Source organism: Antechinus flavipes, chromosome 4, assembly GCF_016432865.1.
Source record: "Antechinus flavipes isolate AdamAnt ecotype Samford, QLD, Australia chromosome 4, AdamAnt_v2, whole genome shotgun sequence".
NCBI classification, from domain to species: domain Eukaryota; kingdom Metazoa; phylum Chordata; class Mammalia; order Dasyuromorphia; family Dasyuridae; genus Antechinus; species Antechinus flavipes.
Genome location: NC_067401.1, coordinates 1,160,187 through 1,172,338, shown reverse-complemented (window position 1 = coordinate 1,172,338; position 12,152 = coordinate 1,160,187). Strand labels below are relative to the sequence as shown.

Genomic DNA, 12,152 nt, shown 5'->3' with positions numbered 1-12,152 from the left:
AGACCTTTCTCCCCCCAGGCTAGACCTTTGATATCAGTTGTGTCCCCGTTGATCTTTGGGGGGCCCCTGATGTAAACTGTGACCCTTTGGGGGCGGGGTGCTCCTGACTCCCCCCGCGCAGGGAGGAGCACACCCTCCCCAGAGGAGAAATCTCACTCAATTTTGAATGGAAAATCTGTCTCTTAGACTCATCCAAGATTGGCTCGCGTGTGCCGGGAACCCCCCGTGTGCCTCTGTGCGTGACTGTGCCCGGGCAGTGCGCTCTGTGTGCGGCCCGCGAGACCCGCCAATTCAGAGAAGCCCCTAACAGGGCCCCGGGGCTCCCCGGAGCTTCCGGCGGGGCAGGGCGGTCCTGGCCCGGGGCTCCCACGTGGCACAGTCAGTCCCGAGTTGTTGAGACACCCTGAGAGGGGATACAACAGAGCTACAAAGTAGCCCTCGTCAGGGGCGCTTCCCAGGCAGGGATGGGGCTTAGAGGTGGAGGTGAGGGGGAGGGCAGAGGAGTCCTGGACCGCCTCAGGTTCTCCCTGCGTAGAGCGCGTTCTTTAAACTCTGGATGGGGGTGGCCGGAGGAAAGAGGGGCTGAGCCTGGAGACCCTGGAGCCTTGAACAACGTGGCGGAGGGTCCCAGTCCACGCTTCGCTTCCCGTCTCGGGTCCCTAGGATCAGAGAACCGACTGGGAGGAGGCCCGCCAAGGGGAGACAGCGCACAGCCAGATCTGGCAGCCGGGCACGCGCAGCCCCGGCGCCCCAGGCCCCGCCCCCGACTCTAAGTCTAGGGATTCGCGCTTGCGCGCACCACTTCCTTCGTGGGAGGGAACGAGACGGCGCTATGGCCTCTGCGCATGCGTAGCTGAGGCAGGCGTACGCCGGAAATGTTTGTCTGGGTGCTTCTCGGGAGCAGGTGTGCGCCGGAAGTACGTATGCATGTGTAGGAAGTGCGCGTGCGCGGCGCGTCCCTGTGGACATGGCGGTCCAGTCGCCTCGGATCCGGGTTCGACCCGGACCCCAGGGGATGCTGCTGCTGCTGCTCCTCGCGGCGGCTGCCATGCCTCTGGGCTGGGCCCAGGGAGACGAGTTCCGGCCCGGCCAGTGGGGGGCGGCGGCGGAGGGCGCGGCGGGCGCAGCGCGGGGACGCAGGTGAGCGGAGACCTAGCCTCTGGCCCCTGGGGTCGGGTGGGGCGGGACCTAGGCAGCGGTGAGGGGGCGGGGCCAGACCTCAAACCGCCTAGAAGGTGGGGGGAGGGCGTGGTCTTATGGGGGCGGGGCCGGAAAGTGATAGGGAGTGGCACTTTTACTCCTGGGGGAGGAGGGGCTGCACTTTTGGGTTCCCTTTTACGGAGAGGGAAACTGAGACCGGAGCAGGCGCAGTGACTCTCCCAGAATCAGTGATTGGCTGAAATCGCTGCCTGAATCTAGCCCAGCGCCCCGCCCCCCAGCGGGTCTTTGGGGATCCCGCTCCCTGGGAGCCCCTTTTCAGGGAGGAGTGCCTGGCGTCCCGGACTCAAGAGTCAGGAGATCCGAGTTTGGATCCTTCCTCAGACACTTGCCAGCCGGGGACTCTGTCCTCACCTTCTGAATCCTGGAAATGGGGGTGTGGCCGGCACTGTTGTAGGAGATAAGGGAGGGGGCCAGTGCCCCTGATCCCCAGCGCCCCCCGTGACCCGCTGCCGCCCCCCCGGCTCCCGTGACCCCGCTGCCGCCCCCCAGAGCCCGTGACCCCGCTGCCGCCCCCCCAGAGCCCGTGACCCGCTGCCGCCCCCCCAGAGCCCGTGACCCCGCTGCCGCCCCCCCAGAGCCCGTCACCCGCTGCCGCCCCCCAGCTCCCGTGACCCCGCTGCCGCCCCCCAGAGCCCGTGACCCCGCTGCCGCCCCCCAGCTCCCATGACCCCGCTGCCGCCCCCCAGAGCCCGTGACCCCGCTGCCGCCCCCCAGAGCCCGTGACCCGCTGCTGCCCCCCCCAGAGCCCGTGACCCCGCTGCCGCCCCCCAGAGCCCGTGATCCCCTCCGTCTCTCCCCAGGTATCTCTTGTACGACGTGAATCCCCCCGAAGGCTTCAACCTGCGCCGCGATGTCTACATCCGCGTGGCGTCCCTGGTGAAGACCCTGCTGCACTCGGAGGAGTGGGTGCTGGTGCTGCCCCCCTGGGGCCGCCTCTATCACTGGCAGAGCCCGGACATCCACCAGGTCCGCATCCCGTGGGCCGAGTTCTTTGACCTCCCGAGCCTGGCCAGGAACATCCCGGTGATCGAGTACGAGCAGTTCATGGCAGGTGCGGATCAGGGTTCTAGGCTGCCCACTCAGGGTTCTAGGCTGCCCAGTGCTTTTGGAAGCCCGCCTCTCCCTGCCCCTCCCCTGGCTTTTGGGTAAGCCGGCTGTTTTTCTGAACAGTCCCCCAGATCAGTGGGGACGACCTTCTGGGACGACCTCAGCCACCCAGGCTAGTCTGGGTGCAGAATCGTATCCCCCCGGCCCCCAGCTCTCCCTCGGCGCCAGAAGAGCAGGACAGATACCCCAGGGCCTTTCTCTCCTGTCCTGGAAATTGCACCGTCCCCAGCCGTGGCCAGGGGGCATCCGCCGGCCCTTCGGTCCCGGGGATCCAGACTCAGCCAGGGCCGCTCAGGCTTAATGAGCGGGTGGCCCCCTGGAACGCTGGGCCGGGCGTCAGGAAGTGGCCGAGGGGCTTCCTTGAGAGCCCAGAGGAGATGAGCAGAACCCGGGGGTGGGAGGGAGAAGGGCCTGGGGGGCACGGCCATGGCAGGTAGCCTTGCGCCACCTCCCATGTCTGATTTGAAGTCTCGGATCTCGGGGTGATCGCGGAAGGCTCCCCCAGTTCTGAGGCACGTTCTTCAGTGACGGTCGGCAGCCCCCTTCAGAGGATTAGGCCCACCTCAGTGGGCGGGCTCTGCCAGGCGTGACCTCTCCCCCGAATGTGCTTCCCTTTCAGAGTCAGGCGGCCCCTTTATCGAGCAGGTGTACGTGCTTCAGAGCTACGCGGAAGGCTGGAAGGAGGGCACCTGGGAGGAGAAGATCGACCAGAGGCCGTGTATCGATCAGCTCCTGTACTCCCGGGACAAGCACGAGTATTACCGGTGGGTGGCGCGGCGCGGTCCCGGTGCCCTTCTTGGGGGTCCCCAAGGACCCAGGGTGGGGGGAGGGGGAGATTCTGCTCTTCCAGCCCCAACTTGGGCTGTTTCCTACTTCAAAAACTCGGGTGTTTGGGGTTTTGGCGTGATCCAGCTGACGCCGCGTTCTCTGTGGCTCTCCGTCCCCCTCTTCCTTTATTGCTAACACTCGGTACCTGGTGGGATCTCCCTCAAGTGCTGTTAATTTTCACTGATCCGACCGCCCCGGGACGTCACTGGTTCCACCCTGGGGAGCTGCACCATGGGGCCAGAACAAAGCCCCCTCTCCCCGGGAGGAGCCAGGCTCTCCGGGCTCCGGCCCCACGCCAGGCCGAGCAGGAAGGTGTCGGCCGTGTCCTTCACGCCCAGATCGAGTCCCCGGCCATCCCGTCTTCTGTTTTCCCCACAGAGGCTGGTTCTGGGGCTATGAGGAAACCAGAGGTCTGAGCGTCTCTTGTCTCTCAGTGCAAGGCTCCGCTTCCATCGTCGCCCCCGTGCTCCTGAAGAACACGTCTGCCCGGTGAGTGGCCCGAGTCAGCCGGCCCTAACGTCTGCCATGGAGGGGCCCCGTCCTAGGCGCCAGATGGGGGGAAGGAGCTGATGGGTCCTCCATGGAGCCGCCCAAGGACCCAGGGCCTGGCCAGGGCCACACGGGCCAGGCCGGAGCTCGCTGGGGAGCAGGTCGTTGACCACCTGAGGCTCATGGGGCAGGCGGGAGACCTGAGCTGATCTGGGTCCTGAGGAATCTGCAAATCTCCATATGGTGAGCTCGACCTCGAGGTGTGACCTCGAGGGCAGGCACCCTTTGGCCTCCTCAGCACGTGGGGGCTTAACGGATGTAGCCCTTCCTCTGTGTTGGCTCTCAGAGCTGTTGAGTTCTCCTGATTTGGACATGACATGCTGGAGAAGGGATGTCAGAGAGGGCTAGGTCACGGTGACGTTGACAGCAGGTTCAGCAATAGAAGGGGTCTCCCCGGTGCCGGAGACGGTGCGAGTTGGGAGCGGAATAGTCCCTGAGGAGGTTGAAGTTGTCCCTCCTTCCCTTGGGAGCAGAGCAGAATGTTTCTGGGTGGGCTCTGCATCCTCAGGGTTCTGTCTGATTTCCCCTGGACAAGGTGGCCACGTTCAGGGACGTGGGCGCGGGAGGCTTTGGGGATTCCTGAAGAAACAGGTATGAGTGTGATTATTTTGCAGATGGAGAAAATATCCTCTCTTTGTGTCTGTGTCTCTGTCTCTTTTTTTTTTTTTAAATTTATTTACTATGTCTCTGTCTCTGTGTCTCTTGTCATTTTAAACCAGATCAGTGATGCTGGACAGAGCCGAAAATCTCCTTCATGACCACTATGGAGGGAAAGAATATTGGGACGTGAGTATCTCCTTTCTCACGTGATTCGGGCTCATTGAGTCGCTCTGTTTTTCACTGGCGCCAGCAAGCCGCCCTTTCGATCTGGCCCTCGTTGCTTTGCCATTTTGGCCTGGCAGCAACGTGATTACCAACCCCTGCCTGGCAAAACAGGAGGCAGAATTAACTCTTCCTGCAGAAAGCATCACAGGATAAATCCCGCCGGCCTTTGGAGCAAAGGGAGTGGAGCAGCCCTTCCTGGGGCTGCCCCGTGGCCCTTGCTAGGATCAGGAGCTCGTAGCAGAGTCCTCTGTTTGTAAATGAGGAAGCTGAGGCAGGCGGTGACAGGACTCATTTGTCCAGTTCACCCAGGAGAGTCGGCCTCTCTGCAGCTTAATATTCCGGTCCTAGGATTTTTTCTGCAAAGAGATGGCTCTGGCTTGGCTGTCTCCGTCCGTCCTGAGCTGCACCACCCAGGATGGCTCCCTCTCTCTAGAAAGTCTGTCGGCTGTCGGAGGTTGGCAGGAGCTCCCTCCCTGTCCCTCCCAGCCCCGTTTCCACCCGAGGGAGCCGGGGGGAGGGGAGCGGGCTGAAGGGCACGGAGGCTCCCCATGGTGAGGCTGGACACAGCCACCAGGAGAGTCCGGCCGTGGCCAGGATCGTGTCTGCTGTGCTGCATGCTCAGACGGCTCGTTCTGTTTTCTGGACGGTCTCTGGTACCAGCTGGTGCTTGTAGGTGCCAGCTTGGGAGGGCTGCTGGCTTAAAGGAGGCCATAGCTGGGGTCCCTTGGCAGCACCTCAGCAGGGGGGTCTCCAGTCCCCGGTCCTGGGAGGCAGAGGCCCAACACGAGCTCTCCTAGGGTGTGGGCCGCTTTTCTTCTTTGATTCTTGGGAGGGTACTTTGTGTTTTGGTGACTCAGCTGGAGAAATGGAGTTTTCCCTGCCCTCCCTTATTTGTAAGACTTAACTCATCGACATCTGGGGTGCCGGTGAGCTTGCCGTGGCCACGTGGGAGGTCATCCAGGCGTCCGCCCACGCCCGGCTCACCGTGCTCCCTTTTGGCAGACCCGCCGGAGCATGGTGTTTGCCAAACACCTTCGTGTGGTGGGGGACGACTTCAGGAGCAAGTACTTGAACTCCACCGATGCTGCAGACAAGACAGTTTACCACGAAGACTGGACCAAGATGAAGGTCATTTGTGACGTGGTTTTCTCCTTCCCTGAAGGGCCCTTCCACACGAACCCGGCCCCGGCCCAGGAGTTCCCTTTGTGCCTCCCCTGTCAGATGGCCCCCTCCCCGGGCCAGCATCACAGTGTGGGGGGCCCAATCCCTGCCTTGCCCACCTGGTCGGGGTCCAGGGGCTCTTTGAATGTAGCTGAGCTTGTGCCCAAAGAAAGGCTCTGAAACAGCGCCGTTGTGTTCTGGTTACAGCACCTGCTTGTTCTCTGCTAGGTCAAGCTGGGCACCTCCCTGGGCGGTCCCTACCTCGCAGTCCACCTCAGAAGAAAGGATTTTGTCTGGGGTCACAGAGAAGATGTGCCCAGTCTACAAGGAGCTGTCAAGACCATCCGGAGCCTTATGGAAACCCACAAGCTGGACAGAGTTTTTGTAGCAACGGATGCTGTCCGGAAGGGTGCGTTCTGCAGGGTCTCCCCCCAAAGGCTCTGGTTCTCCCCAACCTCTCCCCGTGCAAGGTGGGCTGCCGTAGTTGCTCCCCCAAGCTGAGTCCCACAAAACAGGCTGGCTCATGGCCCGAGCCCTCTCCTGGGTGCCCGGATTGGATTGGCCAAAGCCTCCAGCCTGTCCCACGATGGGCCTCGAACTGACGTCGTGCTCCCGGGGTCTCCTTTCAGAATGCGAGGAGCTCAAGAAGCTACTTCCGGAGATGGTGAGGTTTGAGCCCACCTGGGAGGAGCTGGAGCTCTACAAAGATGGCGGCATTGCCATCATTGACCAGTGGATCTGTGCTCATGCTCGGTAAGTCCCCTCGGGCCCTTGGATGCCCCTCGTGTGGGTGTGCTTTGTTCTCCCACTGCTCAAGATGAGGGTCCTGAGGTATCACTGTCCAAATTAAGAGGAGGGGGTCGCTCTAGCCCAGGATTGTCCCACGACCTTGTCCCCTCAAATCTTCCAGCTGGCTGTGGGGAGGGACCACCAGAGCCGATGTTCTCCAAGGCAGCATTCTGAAGGGGGATGCCCTTGGATGTTCAGAGGGGGCAGCCAGGAGAGGCTTCCTGAGGGCAGAGACACTGGTGCCAGCATTGAAGTGTAGCTGGAATATGTGGCAGGTGGAGGGAGTTGGGAACTGAGGCGAGAGCAGAAGGGACGAGCCTGACCACCAGCCCAGAGAGAGGCTGGGCAGAGAAATCCAGGACCCAGCATCCGGGTCTGGGCCCGAAAGTTCTAGAGGCAAGAGGTCACTCCAGTGCCAGCGGATTGGAACTGCGTCACTTTGGAGGCTGGTGCTGCTGAGGCCGTTTATGTGCCCTTAGCACAGGGCTTGGCACACAATTAGCACTTAAGCAGCGTGTGCTGACCAGCTGCCTGACAGCCAGCTCCAAGAGTGGGCTCTGAGAGGTGCCGAGACCTGGGCCTTGCTTCCACGCCTTTGCCAAGGGAGGGGAGGGGAAGAGAGAGATCCTGCAGGAATCTGTTCAGCAGATTCTGAAGATTGTGTAGGATTCATGAGAGCATAGATCCAGAGTTGAAAAGGACCTTGGAGATTTTTGGAAGTGAGGCACAGAGAACTCAGTGACTTGGCCTGGGATCACAGAGATGGGGTCTAAGGCAGAATAAGGAGCCACGTCTGGATAACAGTCTTCACTGGTCTTGGGGGAGGACGGAGGGAAAACATGAGCAGCTTCTGCCCCCTTTCTTCCTCATCCCTCATTTTTGAGCTCTCTTTATCTCCCAAACACCTGCGGGGCTGCCCCATCCTCCTTGACAGGACTGACAGCTCCAGCCCTAGCATCACACTCCCAAGCTCATAGAGTTTTTGCCCTTACTGCCCTCTTTCCTCTGTCCTTCTGCCCCGTTTGAGGTTCCCAGCAATCCCTCAATCCCTCAAGGCCCTTGGTCGGCGCTCCTGAAGCTTTTGAACCTTGAACCGGCCCCTTTCCCCACTGGTTTTGTTGACGCCAGTCCCCCCTGTTCCCTTTGAGCCTCTTTATTGGTCCTCCTTTATCAGCTCATCTTCCGTCTCTCCCTGTCCAGCGGGGTCCCAGGAGTGTTAGGTGACTCACTTGACTCAGGTGTTCTTTGTGGACCATTTGCTGAAGCAGCCTACCCTGGTGCACAGAGCATGGGCTTTGGGGCCGAAAAGGCTTTGATTCGAATCCTGAGCGAGGCCCTTCTCAGCTCTTAGGCTCGGGCTCTCTGCCCGTTATTATATAGCATTGGTCTCTCAAGGCTGTGGGTGAGGGTCAGACAGATAGCCTGCCCTGGGCTCCACAGCTGACCTGGCGCATCTGCCCCCAGCCCCTCCTGACTTCTGTTTTTTGTTGTTGTTGTTGTTGTGTTTTTTGGGGGGGAACTGAGAGGTTTGAGGGATAGGAAGGAGACAGAATGGCTCCACAGTTAGAAGCCTGGGGGGTATCCCTTAGTGAGGGATGCTAGAAGGCCCTCAGAAACAAGGAGGGATTTCTCTCATTTCCATCTGTTGTGCTTCCTCAGTGTCTCCCTTCTCTCTCCCTTCCTTCTCCCCCTTTTGCTCTGATTCTCAGTTCACAACTTCTCCATTCCTCCTTCAGAGCTGTAGCTTCTCAAGGCACGGAGTTGACCCAACCCTGGGAGGGTCTCCCTCCCCTTTGCCTCCTGGCCTCAAAGGCCCACATTCGCAGACTCTGCGCTCTATCTCGCAGCTCTAGGGAGTCGATCCCTCTGTCCTCATGGGCAGGCCATATTCCCCTCCTCCTTCCCTCAGGTGCCCTCCCCCCCTATACTTCCCCAGCCCTCTGGAATTGGTGATCATGAGACAGTTTAGAAGCTAGAAGGACTCAGTGATTGTTGAATGTGTCACAGGGAGTGAGGGCCCCAGTGACCTTCGAGTTCCGGCCAGAGGGAATGGGGGGAGGAGCCCATCATGGGGCACTCACGGAGCTGCTCCCGTCTCTCTACAGAGTCTTTATCGGCACCTCCGTGTCCACGTTCTCTTTTCGGATTCACGAGGAAAGAGAGATCCTAGGCCTGGACCCCAAAACGACCTACAACAGATTTTGTGGGGACCAAGAACAGCAATGCGAGCAGCCCACCCACTGGAAAATCGCCTACTGAGGCAGCGCCGTTGCCATGGTTACGCACCGCACCCGGGTCCGGGAGCATGGCTTCTCCATCGCAGCACCTCCTGCCTGTGCCGTGGACGCGCGTTAGGTCAGCTGATGGCGTGGAGGGGCCCAGGAGGCCCGGGGTGGGCGACTAAGTGGCCGCAGGGAGGGCAGACGCCCAGGAGAGGAGCTGCAGGGCTAGCCTCGGCCCTCTCCTGCCGGCCACCTCTGGACTCCCCTCTCTTGGCCTCTGTCCGGAGGGATTGATTTTCAGGGCCCCATTTAAAGCCCGGTCAGCACATTTCAGTGATAAGAAGCCTGGTGTTGGGGGGCATGTTCCCTAGGACTTTGGGAAGGGATTTCACAAGCATTTGTCCTGTTTTACAGTCACAGGTTGATCCTAGGTAAGGGGAGCAATGGGGAAGGAGCGGAAAGGCCCAGCCCCGAGGCCGGGCCAGAGGCCCCCTTGTGACCAAAGAGCTGTTTGTTCCCCTTCCCGCTCTGCAGTATTAAGTCAGGCAGGCCCCGGAGCAGCCCTGTTGGATTCTATGAGGGTGGGCAAAGGTTCCACCCACCAGGGCCTCCCCCCAGCAGCCCCAGGAGGGCGAGGGCAGCTTCTGAGCTTTGGGGTGCTGTTCCGAGACCAGAGAAGCCATTCTCTGAACCCCAATGTCTTCCCAAAGAACCAGTGTTGCTCCCTCCCGTCCCAAATCCGGCTTCCAGAGGGGTGGTTCTGGAACGGTCAGACGCCACCTGCGTTGTCCCTTAGCCACCATAGATGGGGGAGAGAGGAGGGGGGAGCCAGGCCAGAGCCAGAGCCGTTACTCTTTTTTTTGATTTTTTAGCTGACCTCTCTGGACCTTGGTCCCATGGCCCATAATCCTCCTAAGTCAGCTTCAGGAGACCGGCCATAGGACAGCTGTGGGCGCATTCACTGGATTTCTTGGCTCTTAAAAATCGATTTTCTAGGCATTTCCAAGCCTGCCCCATTAGGACTAGTCCTACCAAAGACTTTTGGGCTGTCCTGAGCTGGAGGCTGGTGGGTCGCGGCTGTGACATCCAATCAGCTCCCATAAAGACCTCGCCCCCGTCGGACAGATGCTGTCAGGGTCCCCTCTCCATGGAGAAGGTCTGGGGGCCGGCTCCTCGCTGGGCCCCCATGAGCCCTAGGACCGAGCAGTGTCAGCCATGCCGGCTCCCCCTTGCCCAGCCCACCTTTAGGACCCTCCCCTCCGGACTTCTGACGGAAGCTGGTGCTCGCCTCTACCCGGGTGTGGAGAGCATCGGGACTGTTCTCCACGTGAAAACCCAGTATTATCACGAATAAAAGGAAGTTTCCCAGAAACACGGGGCACAGACGGCCCCTTTTTCTACAGTCGGTCTTTTGTTCGTGTAAGAACTATGCAGAAGCCGTGGAGTTCAACTGCGTGCCTCATTTCTAAGGAAAATAAACCGCTTTCTGTATCCGACAAGTTGCCTTTTTCCCTGCCCTGGGTGGGGGGTGAACGTGTAGTTGGGAGGCTGACTGATGGGGGCAGCACTTCAGCCCGAGGCTGCCAGGGTTCAGGGTCTCTGCACCAGGCACTTCACAGGTAGCTCACCACACGAGGCGGTGACCCGCTCAGCCACCGACTCCCCAGTGTCTGAAGCGGGGTCTCCCCGAGGCCCCACTCGGCGCTCTGGGCCTGCGGCCCACCGTCAGAGCGTTTGATCTCTGGGAGATTGTTCCGAACTCAGACTTATGGCAGACAAGCTCAGGTTCGCCCACGTTCTCGATGCCCCCTTTTGCCAAATCTGGCCCAGGCAGTCTGGCCGTCGGGACAGCTCTGGGTGAGAGGGGGAAGGGCGGGGGCAGGGGGGGCGCCATGAGGGTTATACCAGAAAGCAGGAACTCCCCGCCCCAGGAGCACTTGGACAAGGGGTGACCGGCACAGCCAGGTTTCTACAGTTTAAAATCCCATGGTTCTCGACTCACACTAAAGGCCAGGTCCTAGGAGTTGGGGGCATAAGGGGGCCCCAATCACTCATCTGGCTGCCCACCACCAGGCTTTCTCTCCCCCAGCATCCACATGGAGGAAGGAGGGAGGGAGGAAGAGGGGGGAGGGAGAGAGGGAGGGAGGAAGGAAGAGGGGGGAGGAAGGGAAGGAAGAAAAAGGATTTTTGTTGACAAGACATTTGGAGGGTTTGGAGCTTTGTTTGAATGGGGAAGGTGCAGTTGAAGCTCAAAGAAGGTGAGAAAGATCTTTCTCCAGGCCAGAGTCCCCAGCTCCAGCATCCTCCCTTTTTCAGAAACTGAGGCTTAAAGGGGAAGGGCCCCCAAAGCCCCCCAGGAAGCAGTGGCAGAGCCAGAACCCCCACCCCAAGCCTAGGATGGTCTGGAGGCAGTTTCCTAAGCAAGCCTTCCCTCTCCCCCCCCATCCCATGGAACACAAACAGCCCAGGGCCCGTTTCATATTCTGGGCGCTGAGTACAGCCAGGGCACACAGTAGGTCGGCAGCACATGGCTGAAGAACTGAGCTGCCTTTCTGTTCTCCCTTTCCGCTGCCCCCAGGACCTTAAAGGCCATTTTCTTCAGGCTTAGCGTTCTCCAGATGAGAGCAGGGGTAGCCCCCCCCCCTTTTTTTTACTTCCCGGGCCCCAGATGGATGACGTCCAGAGCCCATGGCGGAGGCGGAGGGACCCGGGGCTGGTCGGCGCCCCAAGGCCCCATCACTGGCCACTCGGTTCCTCCCTTCGCGGTGCCTTTGGGTCCGCTCGCCAAGCGGGGCGAGGGGGGGGGGGGAGAGGGGGGAAGGGAGGGGCCGGCCGCTGTTTGCTCAGCTCCGACTGGCCCCTCCCCCAGACCCTCCCCCTGACGGTCCCGCGCAGTCAGCCCCCACCTCGCCCCCATTTAAATGTATATTAAAGGCGCTTGCAGGGCGGGCTTTGTGCCAAGCGCCGGGATAGGAATCCCCAAAAAAGGGAAAGGGAAGGGAAGAAAAAAGGAAGGCGGTTCCTGCCCCCGGGCTTCCAATCTAGCGGGGGAGGGGAGAAAGGGGGAATGGGGGGAGGGCCGCCCACGGAAGGAAAGTGGAAGGGGGCAGGGCCCCGAGGGCCCAGAGGAAGCCGAGCCGGGCTGCTGGGGGACCATGGCGAGGCTGGGGGGGAGGGGTCCCAAGGCCCCAAAGGAAGGTTTAGGGGAGCGGCCCCATCCGCCTCTGGGGGTGGAGGCTGAGCTCGGGGCACGGCCTGGGGCCCCCTCTCCGATCTCTGCCCTGGCCAGAGGGGGGCGCCTCCGAGCTGCCCCCGGGGTGCGTCGTCCCCGCCTCTCCGCCAGCAGAGGGGAGAGCCGCCCTCCGCGCCAGGGCCAAGCGCCCGCTCTTCCCGCGCTCTCGGCGCTCCGCGGCTCCGCCCCGGCTCTGCGCAGGCTTCCGGCAGATGGCA

General features: G+C 61.1%; 1 protein-coding gene across 2 annotated transcripts; it reads left to right on the top strand.

Annotated features, from left to right (window-relative positions):
- Nucleotides 1-846: 846 nt before the first annotated feature.
- On the top strand, nucleotides 847-10,201 carry POFUT2 (protein O-fucosyltransferase 2). Of its 2 annotated transcripts, XR_007953695.1 has the most exons (10): nucleotides 847-1,140; nucleotides 2,022-2,272; nucleotides 2,948-3,092; nucleotides 3,535-3,645; nucleotides 4,425-4,491; nucleotides 5,533-5,658; nucleotides 5,920-6,100; nucleotides 6,321-6,444; nucleotides 8,586-8,835; nucleotides 9,575-10,201. XR_007953695.1 is itself a non-coding variant. In XM_051998312.1 (9 exons), exons 1-9 carry the CDS (start codon nucleotides 968-970, stop codon nucleotides 8,737-8,739), a joined length of 1,332 nt encoding a protein of 443 aa, XP_051854272.1. In that variant the 5' UTR covers nucleotides 847-967; the 3' UTR covers nucleotides 8,740-10,201. The 2 variants fall into 2 exon arrangements, 1 of the variants encoding a protein (XP_051854272.1); XM_051998312.1 differs by having other exon boundaries at nucleotides 8,586-10,201.
- The last annotated feature ends 1,951 nt before the right edge of the window (nucleotides 10,202-12,152 follow it).